Source organism: Lathyrus oleraceus, chromosome 3 (genome assembly GCF_024323335.1).
Source record: "Lathyrus oleraceus cultivar Zhongwan6 chromosome 3, CAAS_Psat_ZW6_1.0, whole genome shotgun sequence".
NCBI classification, from domain to species: Eukaryota; Viridiplantae; Streptophyta; class Magnoliopsida; order Fabales; family Fabaceae; genus Lathyrus; species Lathyrus oleraceus.
The window spans coordinates 106389501-106407761 of record NC_066581.1 but is presented as its reverse complement, the minus strand read 5'-3'; the positions used below and the strand labels follow the sequence as shown (position 1 = coordinate 106407761).

At 34.5% G+C, this 18261-nt stretch overlaps 1 protein-coding gene across 1 annotated transcript; it reads left to right on the top strand.

Annotated features, from left to right (window-relative positions):
* Nucleotides 1-16800: 16800 nt before the first annotated feature.
* LOC127125660 (uncharacterized) lies at nucleotides 16801-17934 on the top strand. The gene has a single exon (XM_051054451.1). It carries the CDS (start codon nucleotides 17049-17051, stop codon nucleotides 17787-17789), a length of 741 nt encoding a protein of 246 aa, XP_050910408.1. The 5' UTR covers nucleotides 16801-17048; the 3' UTR covers nucleotides 17790-17934.
* Nucleotides 17935-18261: the final 327 nt, after the last annotated feature.

Sequence of the window (18261 nt, the reverse complement as noted above, 5' to 3'; positions counted from 1 at the left end):
GTGTTAATGGATCATGCATGGCAATTGGAATGATTTTCATAAAATACACTATTTCATTGAAGCCTTCGAAAATGCCATGTCCAAAATCCAAATGCAACCTTATGAGTAATGGTTGGAAAGCTTGTTGCATAAGGAACAAATGTCATGTTGATCAAAACTTCATTTGGGCCTTGGAAGTTAATGAAATTTGAGCTTGAAGTGTAGGGTGCAAAACATGCCTATGTGAAATTTCCAAAATTGGCCAATGTTCAAGCCCTTCTGTTTCAATGATGCAAGCTCCAAATGACAAAATCTTCAACATGAAAGTTGTAGGTCATTTCAAGACAATCAATTTGGACTTACATTTTGCATCATTTGGATTTTTGATGAAGAAGTTATGGGCACTTGAAGTTGGACATTTTCACATTTCAATGCACTTGGCCCAAAGTGACTTATAATGTTTTGCATTATCACATGTATTTATTTTGATATTTCGAAATTTTGCTCAACATAACATTTTAAGTAGACACGTTAATCTTTCTAATTCATTAAGTCTCATCTCAAAACCATGAAAAATGAATGAGTTATGTTCTTGGGAAGTTGACCCAAAATTAGGGTTTCAGTCAAAATGACCTATAATGTCTTGGAATGGATGATGATCTTCCAAGCTTCAAATAAATTTTTGATGAACATGAAATTTGTTCATATTGTTCTTAAGAACATTTTTATCTTGGTACCATCTCAATTTTACCAACACATAAAAAGTTAGGTCTCAGTGCATTTCAAAATAGTCAGATGAATTGATTGATCAACTTCTCAAGTCCACACCTCATGTCTTGATGAATTAATGATTGAGGATACTAAAATAAGTTCAAATATGCATGAAATGATGAATTAAAGAACTTACCTTGATTGTATTTGACCATGGGTTGAGGTTGCTTCATGAGCAAGGCACAGTTGATGAACATATGAATTAGGGTTTCCTTGGGAAACAAACCTCAAACCCTTTGATTTGCTTGATCAAAATGATGAATTGAGATACTTGGGAGGCATATTTGATGGATGAGAGATTTGGGAACCATTTCCATGCTTGCTTTCATCTTCTCTTGACCATATCAATGCATATAGGATCTCCTACAAGCTTTTGATCTTGTGACTGCTCAAGCTACAAGTAAGAGATGTTAGTGACATATTTTTGTGCTTTTAAGTTAATAAAAATGAGAAAAGCAATGATATACAATTCAAGCATGCTTGGTAATCTCAAACCTAATCACAAGAGGTCCCACCCAAAGGCAAAGGGAACCAAGATGCTTATGATCCTTGAGGCTATGCAAATGCAATATTATGATGCCATGAGGGATCTTAGGGTTAAAATTAGGGTCTTACAACATGCATTCATGTCGTTTGACAAATGGTCCATTATTGGTGAGCCTCAAATCCTATTGTGTGATTTCGAAGGTGATGGAATTAGTGAGTCGTTATCGGAGGTGATGGTAACAAATTGGTGGCTTTAATCCTAGGAGGTGAGGGTCGAAGCGGTGAACTTGAGTGTTCACGTATTGGTACCACATGCATTAAGTCGAGTTGTTGAGTCTCATTGCATTGCACATTGGTTGCATTTGTTATTGAATGGATGATTGATTATGTTGTTATTATGTTAAATGGTTGTTATGTTGCTATATATATGGATAATTTTTGTGTGGATTATGTGGAATTATGTTGTGGAATGGGTGATGTGCATGTGATAATCTGATGCTTACTTATTATCATGTTTTCCTTTATATAATTATGATATCTCACCCCTTTTGTTTGAATGTTACATCCACGTGGCAACATGTAGATAATCCGCAATAGGAGCTCATATGTGAGCGGAAGATGAAGTCTTCCATTTTATTTTAGTGTTGGCGTCTGCTCTGATGTGTAACAATGGGGAATTGGAATGATGTGTCTTTCGTTATGTTTTAACATTTCTTATAATGACATGTTATGTTGATGTTGGATATGTTGAGTTAACTGTTTGTTATTGTTGTTCCGCTGCTATTTAATAAAAGTTAACATTCAAACATGTAGTTATTACTACTATTTTTATACTGTCAAGTGTTACATGTCTTTTTGATTGAGCGGGTTGATTATATGTTATAGTGTAGCATCCTAAATTGCATGTTGAATTGTTTTAATTTGATAAATATTTTAAATTTACGTGGGAAAAATTTAGTGTGTTACACATTTCTACTGAATGACTGATGTTAGTGATCTATTATAATGCACTACTAATTTGCTGTTTATGTTAGCTCTGCACTGAGATGTCAGGAAGCTAGTTAACTGATGCTCCTGTTAAATGTTGTTAGAAAATTAGAACCCCTACTAACATGATTCTTATTATGACTAAATCTCCATTGAAATGAAAATGGTGGTAATGATCATTGCTAAATTGATCTCTCTGTTTGATTTTTTTATAGTAGGTCATGGAGCTAGGGATTCATGCTTGGCACATATACATTGTTGAATGATGAAGTCCACAAATGTAAATCATGTCGAAAGATGCAACAGTAGTAGAAGGCAAAAATCAACAAGCTTGGTTCAGTAAGGTAATTACATAGAAACTCTATTTGTAATTTTGAAGTCTTTTGATTCTGAGTTTTAATGCACTTGTCATGTTTTGGAATGGTTAATGAAGGCATTGTTATGAAAACTGAAATTATGATTAATTGTTAGTTTCTATTTACTATGATAGGTTGTGTTTGTTGTTCATTAATTTGGAATTGTTATGATATGCTTTGGTCAATGCTTAGTTATAAATTGGAAATGGTTTGTGCATGGTTCAATTCGGAAAGGTGAAATCGAGCTTGCCTATGGAATTATTTTGAAGAATGAGATAATTTTGAAGATCAATTTGAAATGGTTTTGTGAAATGTTAATTTGAAATGTTTGAATGTTAATTTGGAAATGTTTGAATGTAAATTTGGAAATGGATTTAAATGTAAATTTATAAATGCCTGAATATAAATTTGGAAATGGATTTAAATGTAAATTTGGAAATGTTTGAATGTAAATTTGGAAATGGGTAAATGTTAGTAAAGTTTGAGATGGCAATTTAAATGTTAGTATATGTTTGATTTGACAATTTAAATGTTAGTAAAGGTTTGATTTGACAATTTAAATGTTAGTAAAGGTTTGATTTGGAAATGTGAATGAAAGGCGTGTTTAGTTTGAATGAATGTTATTGAATAGTTATGAATAGAAAGTTAATATGAATGAAACTAAATGGTTTATGGAATAACACTTATAAAATGTGTAATTGAATGTTAAGAATTGAATGGGTTTAATGGACACGAAGACTAAATATAAGTCAGGTTCAAAAGTTAGTAATAAGAATGGATATTAATATGATGTGAGTCAAAAGGGAATAGAGAATGGTCATTGTTACCAAAGTCAAGACAACATGGTCTTAGAAATGGATGGTTGGCTTTGGTCAACTAGTTGATCAAAAAGTCAACAACTGACCAAAGTCAATTGTAGGCTAGAAACTAGGGATTTCTTGTGTGAAATAGACTTGTAATGGATTGAATCATAATGGATCAAAGACAAACCTAATGCCCACAAGACAAATGCACTAATGACCAAAGAATTAAATACCATGGACTAATGATCTTAAAGGCACCATATGAATGGATACCAAAATCAAACCCTGAACCAAATGACAAATAAAAGACCCAAAAGACTAATGCGCTGACGCAAGCATGCATCAAAGACCTATGAATATTGAAATCAACATATGGATGGTTGTATGAACAAACCTTGAACCAAATGAAATCCCAAGCAAATGGACATGTAGATCAGGTGGATGATTCTCATATGCCATGTATGACAAGATGGATGGCAAGAACCTACCCCCTGGGAACTAGGGTTTTAGTTCATCCTATGGTAAAAAGTCAAATCCAAATGGCACCCAAGACCATTCATCCCTGATTAGGGTTTCATGATGTATAGATGAAAGCTTATGAGGCCAAAGAACAATAAAGTCGGGAATTATGGTTTGAATGCATAAGTGAATGTCATGATGTGAACTCTATGAATAAAAATCCAAGAGAGCATGAAATTAGGATTTGTACTCCATGTGATAAGCAATTCTCCCATACTAAAAAAAATTAGTTTGAATTAATCAGAAGCTTTGAATCTATGATGCTTGTATTACTATCAATTCATGATGCATATGAATGAAGCATGAATGGGCACATATGAATCTTGGATACAATGTTGGATGAAGAATGAAAAAGGGAGGGAAAATTATAGGGTATGACACATGTAATTTTACATTTGGGGACCACTTTCACATGTACATCTTACTCGTGACACCAAAACGCGTGCAAACAAGCCTCAAACAACCAAGTTTCAGGAGTAATTCACACTTTCCATGTCTCACTTCACACAGATGCAAAATTGACAAAACTCAACCCTAATCCACACGATTTCAGATCCATTTCGCATGTGTGAGTTGCTCAACATCTTTCTTATAAATAGAGGAATGATTTGCCTTCATTTGCAAGCTTGAAAGCAAAAAAAAACCTGCTTCACTTGAACCCGATATCACTCCAAAACCAGTTTTTGTTTTCTTTGATTCAAGCTCTTTCAACCTCAAATCTTTGCCTAAAAAGCTTCATCAGCATCATCTAAAGCTAACTGCATCATCACTTTTCCTTGGAACCTCTTGCATCGAGCTTCCCATTTCTACCATTGTTGATCTTCAGAGCTTCAACTGGAAAGGTAGCTATGAGTTAAATCCTTGAGCAAATAAATTACCAGTCTTTTCACATTGTTCCACTAATCAAAAACCCTCAACTACCTGGAATTTATATTACATATTCACCATTTAATTTTACTTTGAATAACTAGGGTTCTTCGTGTTCTTGAGCAAATTCTCTTTGCTCAAAGCCAATCAGTGAAGCAAAGAGACATGAACGATGATGGATGTTGTTACTGAAACGTGTGATGTTTTGGAAAAAAACACCGAATTCATGATTTTGCAGAAATAAAAGGGAGGTTGAAAATGAAGTTACTTCGCGTGCTTTGGTGCCAATAGTTTGAATCCCTCTAATCATGGTATGGCACGCGTGCTAGCCGTTGGATATTTTATTTAGTTTGTTTTATTTTTGCTTTTTCTTTTTTTTTTCTCAATTATTTTTTAGTAATTTTTAATTCATTTTTTCTCCTATTTATTTTGCATCTCATATATTTTATTCATAATTTTTAAAATCATTTTTGCATTTAATTGTTATTTTTATTCCATTTTCTTTTTAATTTCATTTATGATTTTATTTGTAATCATATTTAAACATTTTTACATCTAACTTTTGAGATCTTTTTATTTGTAATATTCTTGACTTCTCAATTTTTTTATCCATTTTTTTAATATTTTGACATTTGGTTTGCATTTTCTCTTTATTTTCTATTTTTATTTCATTTTTAATTCAAATTTTGTCATCCTTTTGACTTTGCTTGAGTGATTGGTTGGTTGATCAATGCTTCTACATTCCAAGTCATTCATATATGGTCTCTTATGCTGATTCAATCTTCTCTAATTCAATATGTTAATAGGTGATCATTTGATCACATTTTTGACACTTTGAGTTAGAGATAGATTATCCCTAGGTTATGTCATATGTTTGGGTCCCCTGACTTGTTTGATAGTGGATCCTAAGTCAAACACTTGATCTTGCTTTCATTTTGGCCTTTTGTTCTCTTCTTTCTTCTTTGAGTTTTTAACAATTGTGCTTCACACCTTGAGAGTTTGATTTTGTATCAAAACTCTAACATGATTGCCACATACATTGCTTGCGTCATGATCACTAACTTGTTACATCTAACCTCCTAACATTTACTTTATGCAATGCACTTTACATTCTTGTAATTTATATTCTTGCAGTTTATATTCTTGCAATTTACTTTTATGTCTCATTATTCATCATCTCACTTCATATATTATTCATATTGTCTTGTCCATCTTATGCTTCTTATCTTGTGTTTGGTTTGATTGACAATCTCAATGAAGCAAAACATGATAAAATGGATAGGCTTGATCCTTAATACCCATGCTTGACTTAGAGTGACATTGAAGACTTTGGAATTAGGACTTATGACTTAGACCTATGATTGATTTGGAGTGATCTTGGACTCATTGACCTCTTGATTACTTACACCTTATTCACCTATTGAACTTTTGAACTTGTGATCTTGTCATATTGTTTTTTTATTCATTTCCTTATACCTCTACTTATCACATTCATTTGTTTAGGTTAGCCCACATTAGCACACACATGACTTACTCTTGAGCTACCTAACAATGAGACGTAGACTTAGTACACATTAGCACATGCATGGCTTACTCTTGGGCAACCTAATAATGAGACCTTATGCTAGTCTTTGCATGACCATGCATTGTGTTTTATCCATCTCATTCCCTTTGATTTAGTTTGATCAAATTCCATTTGATCAACTAGATCCTTTGACTTTGCACACATTTCCTTTGTCTTTGTCAAGTAACCATAAGTCTCTTGGTCACTTGTTGAGACTTGCCTCTATTACTTTGAACCTCAAGCTTCCCAACAAGTACAAGACCTCAAGCTCAAATTAAGGCATCAACCATCTGCCTCATCCCCATAGAGCATCCTTGAGAACCTATTTCAACAACTTGTCAGACATTAACAAGGATTTCATGTCATGAGCCTTAAGCAATAGAGAAAGGATTAAATGGAGCATTCTTATCCTCATTCGGAATATTTTGGGTACATGACAAATGACCCAGTTGCTCAGAGTGTTCACCTCTATTCATAGACTTTAGTGCAATTCAAGTCAATTCACTATCTAGTCTGACACTATCCGTGTGGCTCTCATCTCAAGCTCCTTTTGGTTTAAACACCACCTTTTGCTTCTTCTCTGGTTTAAACATCGACATTTGGTTTAAACACCAGTCTTTTGGTTTAAACACTACCTTTTACTTCTTTTCTGGTTAAAACACTGACCTTTGGTTTAAATTCCACTCTTTTGGTTTAAACACCACTCTTTTGGTTTAAGCACCACCTCTTGCTTCTTTTCCGGTTAAAACACCGATCTTTGGTTTAAGCACCATTCTTTTGGTTTAAACACCACCTTTTACTTCTTTTCCGGTTTAAACACCATCTTTTGGTTTAAACATCATTTTTGCTTCTTTTCCAATTTAAACGCCGATCTTTGGTTTAAACACCACTCTTGCTTCTTTTCCGGTTTAAACACTGACCTTTGGTTTAAACACCACCTCTTTTTTTAACCTCTGGTTTGAACACCACAATCATTTTCCTTTGGTTTAAACACAGCTCCAGTCAATTTCTAGCCTTTTTCGATTTAAACACCACCCCCGATCATATCTTTCTTTCAGTTTTAGCCCTATAAACTACGAAGCTCTGACTCTCTTATTGCACTATGAGGATACATAGGCACGAGGATATGAATCCTTGGCGATCACTTTTCTTACTTTCCCCCCTTTCTTTCTCTGTTTCCACAAACTAAGAGGCTCTGACTTTCTCATTGCACTATGAGAATACGTAGGCATGATGGTCCTAATCCTCCTCAAGCACTCTTTTCCTAACCTATTTTCTGTTTTTCAGGTACACGAATATAGTAACAACCTTCCAAGCAAAGAGAAATCAAAATGGTTCCCATGTGAGGGGTGCTAATACATTCCCCTTGCATAATTGACTTCCTTACCTGTTTCTCTTTTTTCTTGGGTTTTATCGATGTTTTTCCTTCCCTCTTTTGGGATAAATAAAGTTCGATGGATATATTTCTACTAGCTTCAGTTTTAGCTAGTTCTTATCCTGATATGTCTTCATCACTAGACACATTACAAAAGTCATATTTTCCAGTGAAAGTCATTACCTTATTAGCTATTTCTCCTTCACTTTCAACATCAAAATCATACCAAGTGATTGATAATCCCTTTTTCTATTTCTTTAGAAAAATAGGACATTCAACTTTAATGTGACTAAACCCTTCAAATTCATAATAATATGCTCATTTTCCTTTGTTAGGTTTGTCTTCATCTCTGCTTTTGCTATGAGGGATGATATATGACACATTGTCTTGGACATTTGTCCTCCACATTCTATCTAGCCTTCTCAAGGATTTATTAAATTTTATCCCAATAAGAGCTATAACATCTGATAGACTTTCTTCACCTTGATCTTCATCCTCTTTAGTGTTGGAAACAAAATCTATACTTTTGTTCGTCTTTTCAGACTTGTCACTTAAAGTCGTCTCAAAGGTTTGTAAAGAACCAATGAACTTAGTAACTTTGATGTTGATTAAGTTTTGGGCTTCTTAAATAGTTATGACCTTCATATCAAACTTCTTAGATAGAGATCTGAGGATTTTTTTGGCCAACTTTTCTTCAGACATCTTCTCTCCTAAGGCAAAAGAAGCATTGACAATGTCCCCCAGTTTGATGGTGAAGCCATAGATGGACTCATCTTTATTCATTCTCATATTCTCAAACTTTGTTGGGATGAGCTATAAACTTGACATAGAAACTTTGGATGTATATTCATGTGCATGTTTGAGAATCTCTCATGCTTCTTTGTCTTCAATACATATGCTGATCAATCTAAACATGTTCTTGTTCACACCATTGAAAATAACATTCAAGGCCTTGGAGTTTCCAATAGCTTCATCATCTTTAATATTTTTCCAATCAACATCAGGCTTTAAGGTTGATGTTTGATCTTAAGAGATAATCATGTGATGTTTCCAAAATTTTATAACAACTTTCCATGTTTTGTTGTCCATGGATTTGAGAAAAGCAACCATTTTGACTTTCCAATAATCATAGTTGGTGCCATCAAAGACAAGTGGTCTATTGACAGATCATCTATCCTTAATGGTGTTCATTTAAACAAAAAGTATCTTCCCTGGCGCTTACCCAAACATAACATGGTGCATGCTCTAATTCCAATTGAAATTATATTCTTAAGAGGACATATGTTGGATCAGATGCCTAAGTCAATGTGTTCAACATCTTAAACCAGATTTGATAAATAAGATAAAGCGGTATAATAAATCATAAAGTAATAAAAGAACACAAATAATTGTTAATCAAGTTCAGTGAAAACAACACCTACGTCAATGAAGCTTCCAACCCAAGAAAGGAAATTCACTTTTCAATCGAATTAGTATAAAGTATATTAGATGAACAACCTCTTGTTCAATGCCCATCTTCTTAAATCTACAAGTGTATTTCTATTTAAGATTCCCCTAAATACGAGAAACCCTCTCACTTTCTCTCAATCACTAACCCTAGTGATACAATAATTAGAATATTGAATTTTGAATTACAACTCAACTAACAAACCAAGTTCCATGCCTTTAGATATAAATGCATGCTCTAGAGTGGTTCACAAACAATAACACAAATAAAAGATTCTAAATAGAAACCCTAACACAATGATCTTCAATACTTGCACACACTTCAAACGTTAGGTATGTGTCTCGTTAAATATCAATATAATATTTTGAGTTTTTCTCAATGGACAGTTGATTTGAGATCACGTCCAGATTTGTAGAGGATTCAGTTAAGATTTGTTTTTGAAAAATCTCCACTAAAAAGATTTGATTTGAATTTAAATTTTAAATCTCCAATTAATTATATTTGACTTGATTCAATATGCCAAACAAACCTAATTAACACATTGCTGAAAGATAATAATAAATCTTTGTTGCACACATCCAAAAAATACGCTCATAACAACAATATTGGTCTGCTGACAAAGGTCAGATGTTGCACACATGCTGGAACATCAGGTCCCGCATGTGTCATTTCTTCACCAAAATATTTTATAAAACATCTTATACACTCCATGTTATTTTGCATAATGCAACCAATCAAAAGGAACAACATAAAATATTCTAAGTGTAATCGATTAGCATAAAAATACAACCGATTACATACATGCGAATTATCTTTTTCTCTTAATATTAATGACTTTCCCCTTATAAATGAAGAATATTTTATTTGAAAATACTATTATTTATTTATTTTACTTAATATGATCTTTTTTTAGTTTTTTTTCTTTTTCTTTCTACTCTTTTACCAAAATAATTAAAGTTAACTTTTGAATTTAATTCATCATATACATTAAAAATGTAAATGTAAATTTTTGTTACACTATCATTCCATCATAAATATCATAGAAGTAAGAATATTTAGTTGAAATGATAATTTTTTAAATATTTTTTTATAAATTAAAAAATTAATTTTAACATCCAATATCATAAATATACATTATTAAAAATTAAAATATAGTTAAAATTAATATTATTTCAAAAGAGTATGTTTTAAAATAGTTTTTTGAAAAATACTTTTAAATTTAAATAATTTAAATATTAAAATATATAATAAAAAAGGTAAAATACATAAAATAATACTTTATTCAAATTAACTTTTTCTTTGAAGCCTTTTCTATAAAATTATTTTTAAATTTTTTTAATAAAAAGGTTCATATATACTAGATATGCATCAAAAGTAATTAAATATGTAAAAGTGATTTAAAAGTAATTACAATTTTTTCATCTCTTCTGATGTATATAAGTCCAAAATTTGCGATTTTTTTACTCAAATAATTCATTTTTAAAAAAATATTCTCAAAATAACCCAAATTTCAGATTAATTCCCAAACTACCCCACATTAAAAAAAACGTTAACACGTAGGTGTCAAATGAATTGGCACATACCCTTAAATTTAAAAAGGAGGCGCCAATTGAATTGGCTACAACAAATGATGATGGAAATCCAATTGGCGCATGTGTGTAAAGAATGAGAGGAGACGCCAATTGGTCTGTCTCCTCAGTGTATTGTGTAATTTTTTTTTGTATAAATAAAGGTGTTTTATGATTCATTTTTCCACATCTCTTTTCATTATATTGCAAACATGGTTCGTCTTCGTCGCCGCTATGGAAAAGTGATTTATTCGAGAGATAAGCCTCCAATGGAGATGCTCTTATGGAACTTTTGTCGTTTCGGGCAACTACACGGGGAGTTGATTCGTTGGTTAGACGGAAATATACTTGAAGACGAAAAGCTTAGAAGTATTGAGAGACTCGATGTCGTACGTGGATGAGTGCGAGTTAAAAATGATAAGGATGTTGGGGAAGTGATGTTTTGACCAAATGATATCATTTTGATTGTTGTAATCAATTAGAAATGTTGTTTTTAAATGTTGTGGTTAAGTATTTTTATGTGTTTTGATATCTGTTGTTTGTGTTGTTTATTCAGACATGTTCAGTTTTAAGTGTGTTTAAGTTGGAGTGATGTTTGTTATTAACCGTGTTGTAACAAAAAGTTATTAATATATCAAAATCAAAGGTTACAAAAATTGAAAGGAGGTACTAAATTATGATGTAGAGGTTGCTCAGAGATTGGGATATTTTTTCTTATTATGTCAGAGTTGACGACATATACTACATAATCTTATCATTTTATCAGTTGTATCCATTTCTGTTCTAATACGTGTGCTGTTTGGCCGTCCTTTTTTCTTTCTTCGCATCTCATCGTTGTTCCAAACTATGTCTCCTTGATATGAAGGCCAATATTCCTCCATTGCTAACACTGATAAGCTTTCATTATAAACATTCATGACGATAATGGTCTTGTAAACATAAGATAGATGGTTGTAAGCGTCCTGACGAGTCTGTGCGCATGCCACAATGACATGGGAGCAAGGTATACGGAAGGCTTGGAACTTGCCACAGTCGCACAAACTTCTATTTAGTCTAACAACATAGGATAAATCCGGCCTCCCCTTATTGTGGTCCATTGTTTCTTGTACACTGAAATTTTGCCTATGACAGTAAAAAATTATAACCGCGTGTGTGCTAGCTTTGATAGTTTCCTCTTTCATCACTTTCATACAACATTCAGTGAAAAATTGATCTAACATTAACACTACACTCCATATTTAGCCTCTGGTTGTGAAGGTCGATGTCAAACTAAAATAGGTTGTTCTCACCAATGCGGTTATTGGTAGATTTCTAATGCCTTTGAAGACACCGTTCATGCATTCCACAAGGTTTATTGTCATGTGACCCCATCAACATCCTCTGTCAAATGCCCTTGTCCACTAATCTAATGGTATGTTATCCACCCACCTTCATGCATCTGCATTTGACAATCTAATTTCATCGCGGTAATGTTGAAATGACGGTTGAGTTAGAGCATACCCTGCATTCACCACTTTTTTTGTGAAGGTTTTTGTCTTTGATTACACGCATGAAGTTTTGTGCGATATGTCTAATGTAATAGACATTGGTAGAAGGAGGATTATACCATCAATTGTCATGGTTATTGTAAGTACTCTCAATGGCAACATGTTTGTCTAAAATCAAACAGAGATTGGCTTATGGAGCGACATGTGTTCTGAGATGACTAAGGAAGAAACCCTAACCACTAGCGGTTTCACCTTCAACTAGATAAAAGGCAATGGGAAAGACACTATTGTTGTCGTCTTGTGCAACAGTCATGAGCAAATTGCCCTTGTATTTTTCGTATAACCATGTTCCATCAATTTGAATAATAGGTTTGCAGAATGCAAAACCTTTGATATATGGTGGAAACACCTAAAAGAGGCGGTGAAATTTTTTATTTCCACCAACACAAGTTCCGTCTGGTGTAAATGCGGGCAATGTCTCCACAATTGCAGCAGTCCCTGGTGCGTATGTTTTAAGTGCCCATAAAAATTGTGTCAATTCTTTGTATGAATCCTCCCAGTTGCCGAATACCTGTTCAACAACCCTTGTCCTTGCAATCCATATTTTCTTATAAGAGGGAGTATAATTATATCGTGTGATGATATGAGATATTATTATACTCGCCTTCACTGATGGGTCTTTGTTAACAAGCGGCAAAACGTCTTGACATATCAATTCAACGCTTAATTTTCGGTGATCTTATATAATATTAGTGGCAATGCAACTGTGAGGTGGGTCTGTAAAAGATATCTCCCAAGAATCACTTTTATTCCTGTGCAACACAGCCAACCGAAACATGGAAAGAATGTTATGACATTCGATGACATACCTTCTCGAATCAGTGCGTTTCATAGTGAAATCAACAGAGTTATCCATGTGAAATTTTTTGATAACTTGCACACATTCTTCTTTAGTGCGTAACTTGTTTCTCAATTTTAACTTACCCTTTGATTGTGGGTACGAGTTGTAAAAAACACCATTGGATGTGTCATCGTCATGCAATTCCATGTTTGTCATATGTTGAGGCGGATAATATACATGACTTGGAAGTAATGGTGCTCGATGATCGTCATCTTCAATGTTGTTGTTCAACATATGATCGACCCGTGTCTCACTTTCTTCTTCGTCGTCAACGACGTTGACTTTTTCTTCTACTTCTGGGTCGGCTTCATCTCAGTCTTTTGAATTAAATTCATCAGATTCAGCTTGATTAGTTATCTGAGATTATTGAGATGGTATACTTTGTTGGAGATTAATATATAACTCAATAGAGTTGAAACCAAAATGTTCGTGACTAGCAAACATATACTCAACATCTTCATCGTATCACACCTTTAGTGGGTAAAACTTACATTGATTGTTTTCGAAATAAATTGGATTCTGGTACGTGATTTGTGACACGGGACAAGATCCTAGATAGATTTCTATTCGTTTTTTCATATGCAAGAATTTTGAATTTCTCTTGATTGTAAATTGGACAGTTTCGGTATTTCGAAAACTAAACCCATACATCACACTCATGTGTCTCACCGTTGTAGTGAGCATTGATAATATATTTGGGTGCAAATGACATAGTATAATAATAAAGTTGTGTAGGTTTGACAATGAAGTTGTGTTGGTTTGAGTAAGAGTATGAATTTGTGTTGGTATGAGTAAGAGCATTAATAGAAGAACATGACATGACCGTGCATGCAAGACCCAACACCAGTCCATTTAGCGTATGCTTTGGAAATTTGTACATAGACGTCAATCCATTTGGCGCCTTTTATGCATGCCCTCGAGATTCTGTGTTGCATGCATTAGCCATGCAACCCTAGCCATGTAGTCTAATGAAAAGACTAAGCATGCAAGATCTGCCAGGAAACATCCATGCAACTAGACACCTAGGAAGGCGCCAATTGAGATGGCGTTAGCATTTAAAATAAACATGTGCTCGCCAATTGGAATAATGCTAGTATGTATGTATTTCTTGCATGGGAACTAGTGCATGTTTTTCATTATAAATAGACATAAAAACCAACACTTTTTTCATCAACAACAAATATTTTTTCATCTGTAACAAACACTTTTGCATCTGCAACACTACGGAAAAATATCTCTACTCACTATGGATGAATCACATAGAGGAATAGTCGCCAACATATCGACTTATGTTAGTGTTTATTTAAAAACATATTTTTCTAACTCATTTTTTTTATGAAAAAACTTATTTTGTTGTTTATTTTTTAGGATGTTTCTAGGTTTCGAACCCGTGTCCACGAATTTGTTGCCATCGACGAGTTGATTCAACCTTATGTCGAACTCGCCGGTTTTCGACATGTTAGCAAAATCATGTCTTGGCCGGTTGATACTAAATTTATTCTATCTTTTTGTGAAAGATGACGTCCCGAGACATACATATTCTAGTTTCCAACTGGTGAATGTACAATGACGTTAGAAGATGTGTACATATTATTGGGACTGCCTATCGAGGGTAAGACGGTAAATGGGAAAACCAACTATGCGAATTCAATTTGCATGGAACTCTTGGATGCTGACTTGTTAGATGATAACTCAAGAGGTCAAGGTATACTTCTTTCACGCCTTAAGATATATCAACAACTTACAATTAGATGAAAATTCTACCGAAGACGCTCGGATAATAAAAAATAGGTGTTATATTATACTTTTAATTGATTTATTTTTATTTCCCGAAGGTAGTGGTTCTAGTATGCATGTTATGTATTTACCTTTATTAAGACATAACTCTTTATGTAAAAATGCATACAAAGACACATATACATTTTCTAGATGTGTTGTTTTGCTCCAAACATGAGATTGGTCCAGACTACCATCCCTAGCGCCCGTCAACCACAACCCGTTCACATTTTAGTACGCACAAAAGTAAGTTTTTAACAATGGACTATATTTACTTACTTTACCGATTATTATCTCTAAATAATATATTTACTTTTTTGGTGCAGATGGTCGACTCGTGGTATAAGTTACAACAAATGTCCTAGACATTGTATTACCCAATATCGCAATCTCTTGGATCACCTTTGACCAACATATGTATTGCCATTAACCGAATTAATTCGTAATAATTTGTTTTTTAATATCACCCATTTTATAATCTAATATATTTTCACATTTCAGTTTATCTGGCGTCCATATCTAAACTTGGATCATGATCATGAAATCAACGAACAAGATGTAGCCGTTTGGACTACATGCACACCAATTATAAGGTTCACCACTGTGGAGATGCACCATAGTGACCGTGTTAAATTGCAGTTTGGTATGCGTCAACACATCCCAGATCCCCCGACAAACCTTAGAGAATGACATATACGAAAAGTTAACGACCAATGGAACTTTAACCCTTGGCAAATCTTCGTCAGATCTGAGTGTCAAAAATGAAAGCACCGACTTGACCATGTCTTAACTGACGATGTGTGTCAACCGAAGAAAAACCAACTCGTAATTATATGACTTGGTACAGATCAGTTGGATTTGAGTTCCTCGCCGAGGATATGTACCTATACGACCCACGCCAGATAACTTACACACAAGAAGATTCAACATCTAACACCCAACAACATTGCCAGACCGATTACTCACAACCCATTACCTATCAAAATTTTCGATCCACAAACAGACAAACCTACGACCTTAACATGCCAAACACCCAACCATAATATCAAGAATATACCTCGTACCACCACTAACAAGTAGATCATCATTAAGACACCCAACCTCGCTATGCACCCAACACATCACCCTACTATAGCCGCCTTAGCCAAAACACTCAACGATCATTTAACACCAACCATCCATCCTCCTACTATAGCCAAGAAGTCCAAACATCACAAAACCAAAACATGCAACAACCATATGGCTACCAAACACCACAACAATCATTTCAACATTTCCTCGACGCATCGTTCACACTAATATCGCCCTTCAATTGTCCTGGTCGCCCTTCAATAACTTAAACACAACCCAACTACTATGACTTGGGTCACGAACTCAGCTATGGCGATAACACTTCATTGCATACACAAGACTTCGCAAATTTGTCTGAATATCTTAGGAATTCTCCTGCAGGTGGTGGTGATGTTCCTGGTCCATTAAATCCTCAAACACCTGGGGTGAATCATCAATGTGGGTTATGGCCACGCGTTTAGATAACTAGGGGATATGGTACCGGAGATCAGTTAGGTCATCCCAGTCAACGACATTAGTCTTTTTGATATTCGTATGTAAACACATATTAATATTAATATCAATTGATCCGATTTCAATTTTTATATAAAATGTATATTATTTAAAAAAAAAATACACAACACACATAGGTGTCAGACCAATTGACGCCTCCTATTAAACCTAACACATATGTGCCATTTCTTTAACTTAGAGAGTAGACGCCAATTTATCTCGCACCAATTCTTCAAAATTAATTATTTTAGGAAATTATCTAAAATATGAGTTATTTTTGATTTTTTTTAAAAAGAATAAATTATTTAAGTAAAAATTCAAAATTTGCAAGGAAATGCAATATAAGATTAATTTTCCTAAGTAAATAGCTTCTTGGCCTTTTTTCCCCTCATATTTATTTTTCCTGCGTTAACCTCTTCGCACGAAGCTTCAAAGCAAAAGATGAAAACGTAAAACGCAGCGTCACAGACCCACATATTCTACACACAGACTCTAACGAACAAGATCGAAGAAACCCTAAAATTTCGAGATTGAATTTGAATCTTCTCAAAACCCTAATTTTACCGCAGATTCTGTTCCTTCAACCAGATCTCGAAATCATGGAGAAAGAGTTCAAAATCCCACCGGTATCTTTTGCATCCGCCGGAAACCCATCTATCGGCGACCCAAATAACCAACAACGCCGCGTACCAAGACCGCCGTTTCAACCTAACTCCGGAATCCCTTTCATGTCATTCGACATTGGTTCCGCCGCCGTTTCCACCTCCTCCGGTCCTATATACTCCGGCCCCGGCATCGGTGGTGGTTCCGTCAACTTTGACGACGAGGAGCCTCTTCTCGACGAACTCGGTATTCACCCAGATCAAATCTGGAGCAAAATCAGATCGGTTCTTAACCCGTTTCGTGTGAACCACACTGTGCACAAAGACGCTGATCTATCCGGTCCTATTCTTCTCTACATGGCCTTTTGCCTATTCCAATTACTCGCCGGAAAAATTCAATTTGGTGTGATATTAGGTTGGATCGTGGTTTCTTCGATCTTGTTATACGTTGTTTTCAACATGCTGGCTGGTCGAACCGGGAATTTGGATCTGCATACCTGCACCAGCGTTGTCGGTTACTCTATGTTGCCGGTGGTGATTTTCTCTGCACTGTCGCTTTTTCTTCCACAGGGAGGTTTCCTTGGAATCTCGATCGCTGCAGTTTTCGTTTTATGGGCCACTAGGGCTTCCACGGGTCTGGTGGTTTCTCTCACTGATGGCGGCGATGAACATCGTGGGTTGATAGCGTACGCTTGTTTCTTGATTTACACTCTGTTTTCGTTGCTTGTTATATTCTAGAGAGTGTTTAAGAGCTGAAATTGGTTGGATGAAAGTGCTTATATTTTTGGATTTAGTGAACATTTATTTTCTTCTCACCCTGCATTATGAACCTTGTGACATTCTATTTCAGTCATATGATGATATAGAAAATGAAATTATTGCACTTGATTGTATATTTTCCTTTAAAATGTAATCCTTTTGGTAACCTGTGATGTTTGTGTCTGTGTCTGGTACATATGTAGTTACTTAATTATAGTTCTGTTTTTGAAAAATATGTTGCTTTTGGGTTTGAGTAGACGCAGTCCAATCCATTTAGGGTGTTTGTGTATGGTTGGTGCCAGGAAACTAGTATACGTCAAGTTATTGTTCTTAGTTGAACAGTTTTGGTACTTAAATTCATCACAATCAAAATTAGAATAGGTTCTTAGTCATCCTAACTTTTAGCAATATGGCTTGAGTAAGGGGATTTAAATGCAAAAGCTACATACTG

What these genes read in the sequence shown, in the direction of transcription:
- LOC127125660 (XM_051054451.1), top strand. Translation starts at nt 17,049, where the DNA reads ATGGAGAAAGAGTTCAAAATCCCACCGGTATCTTTTGCATCCGCCGGA.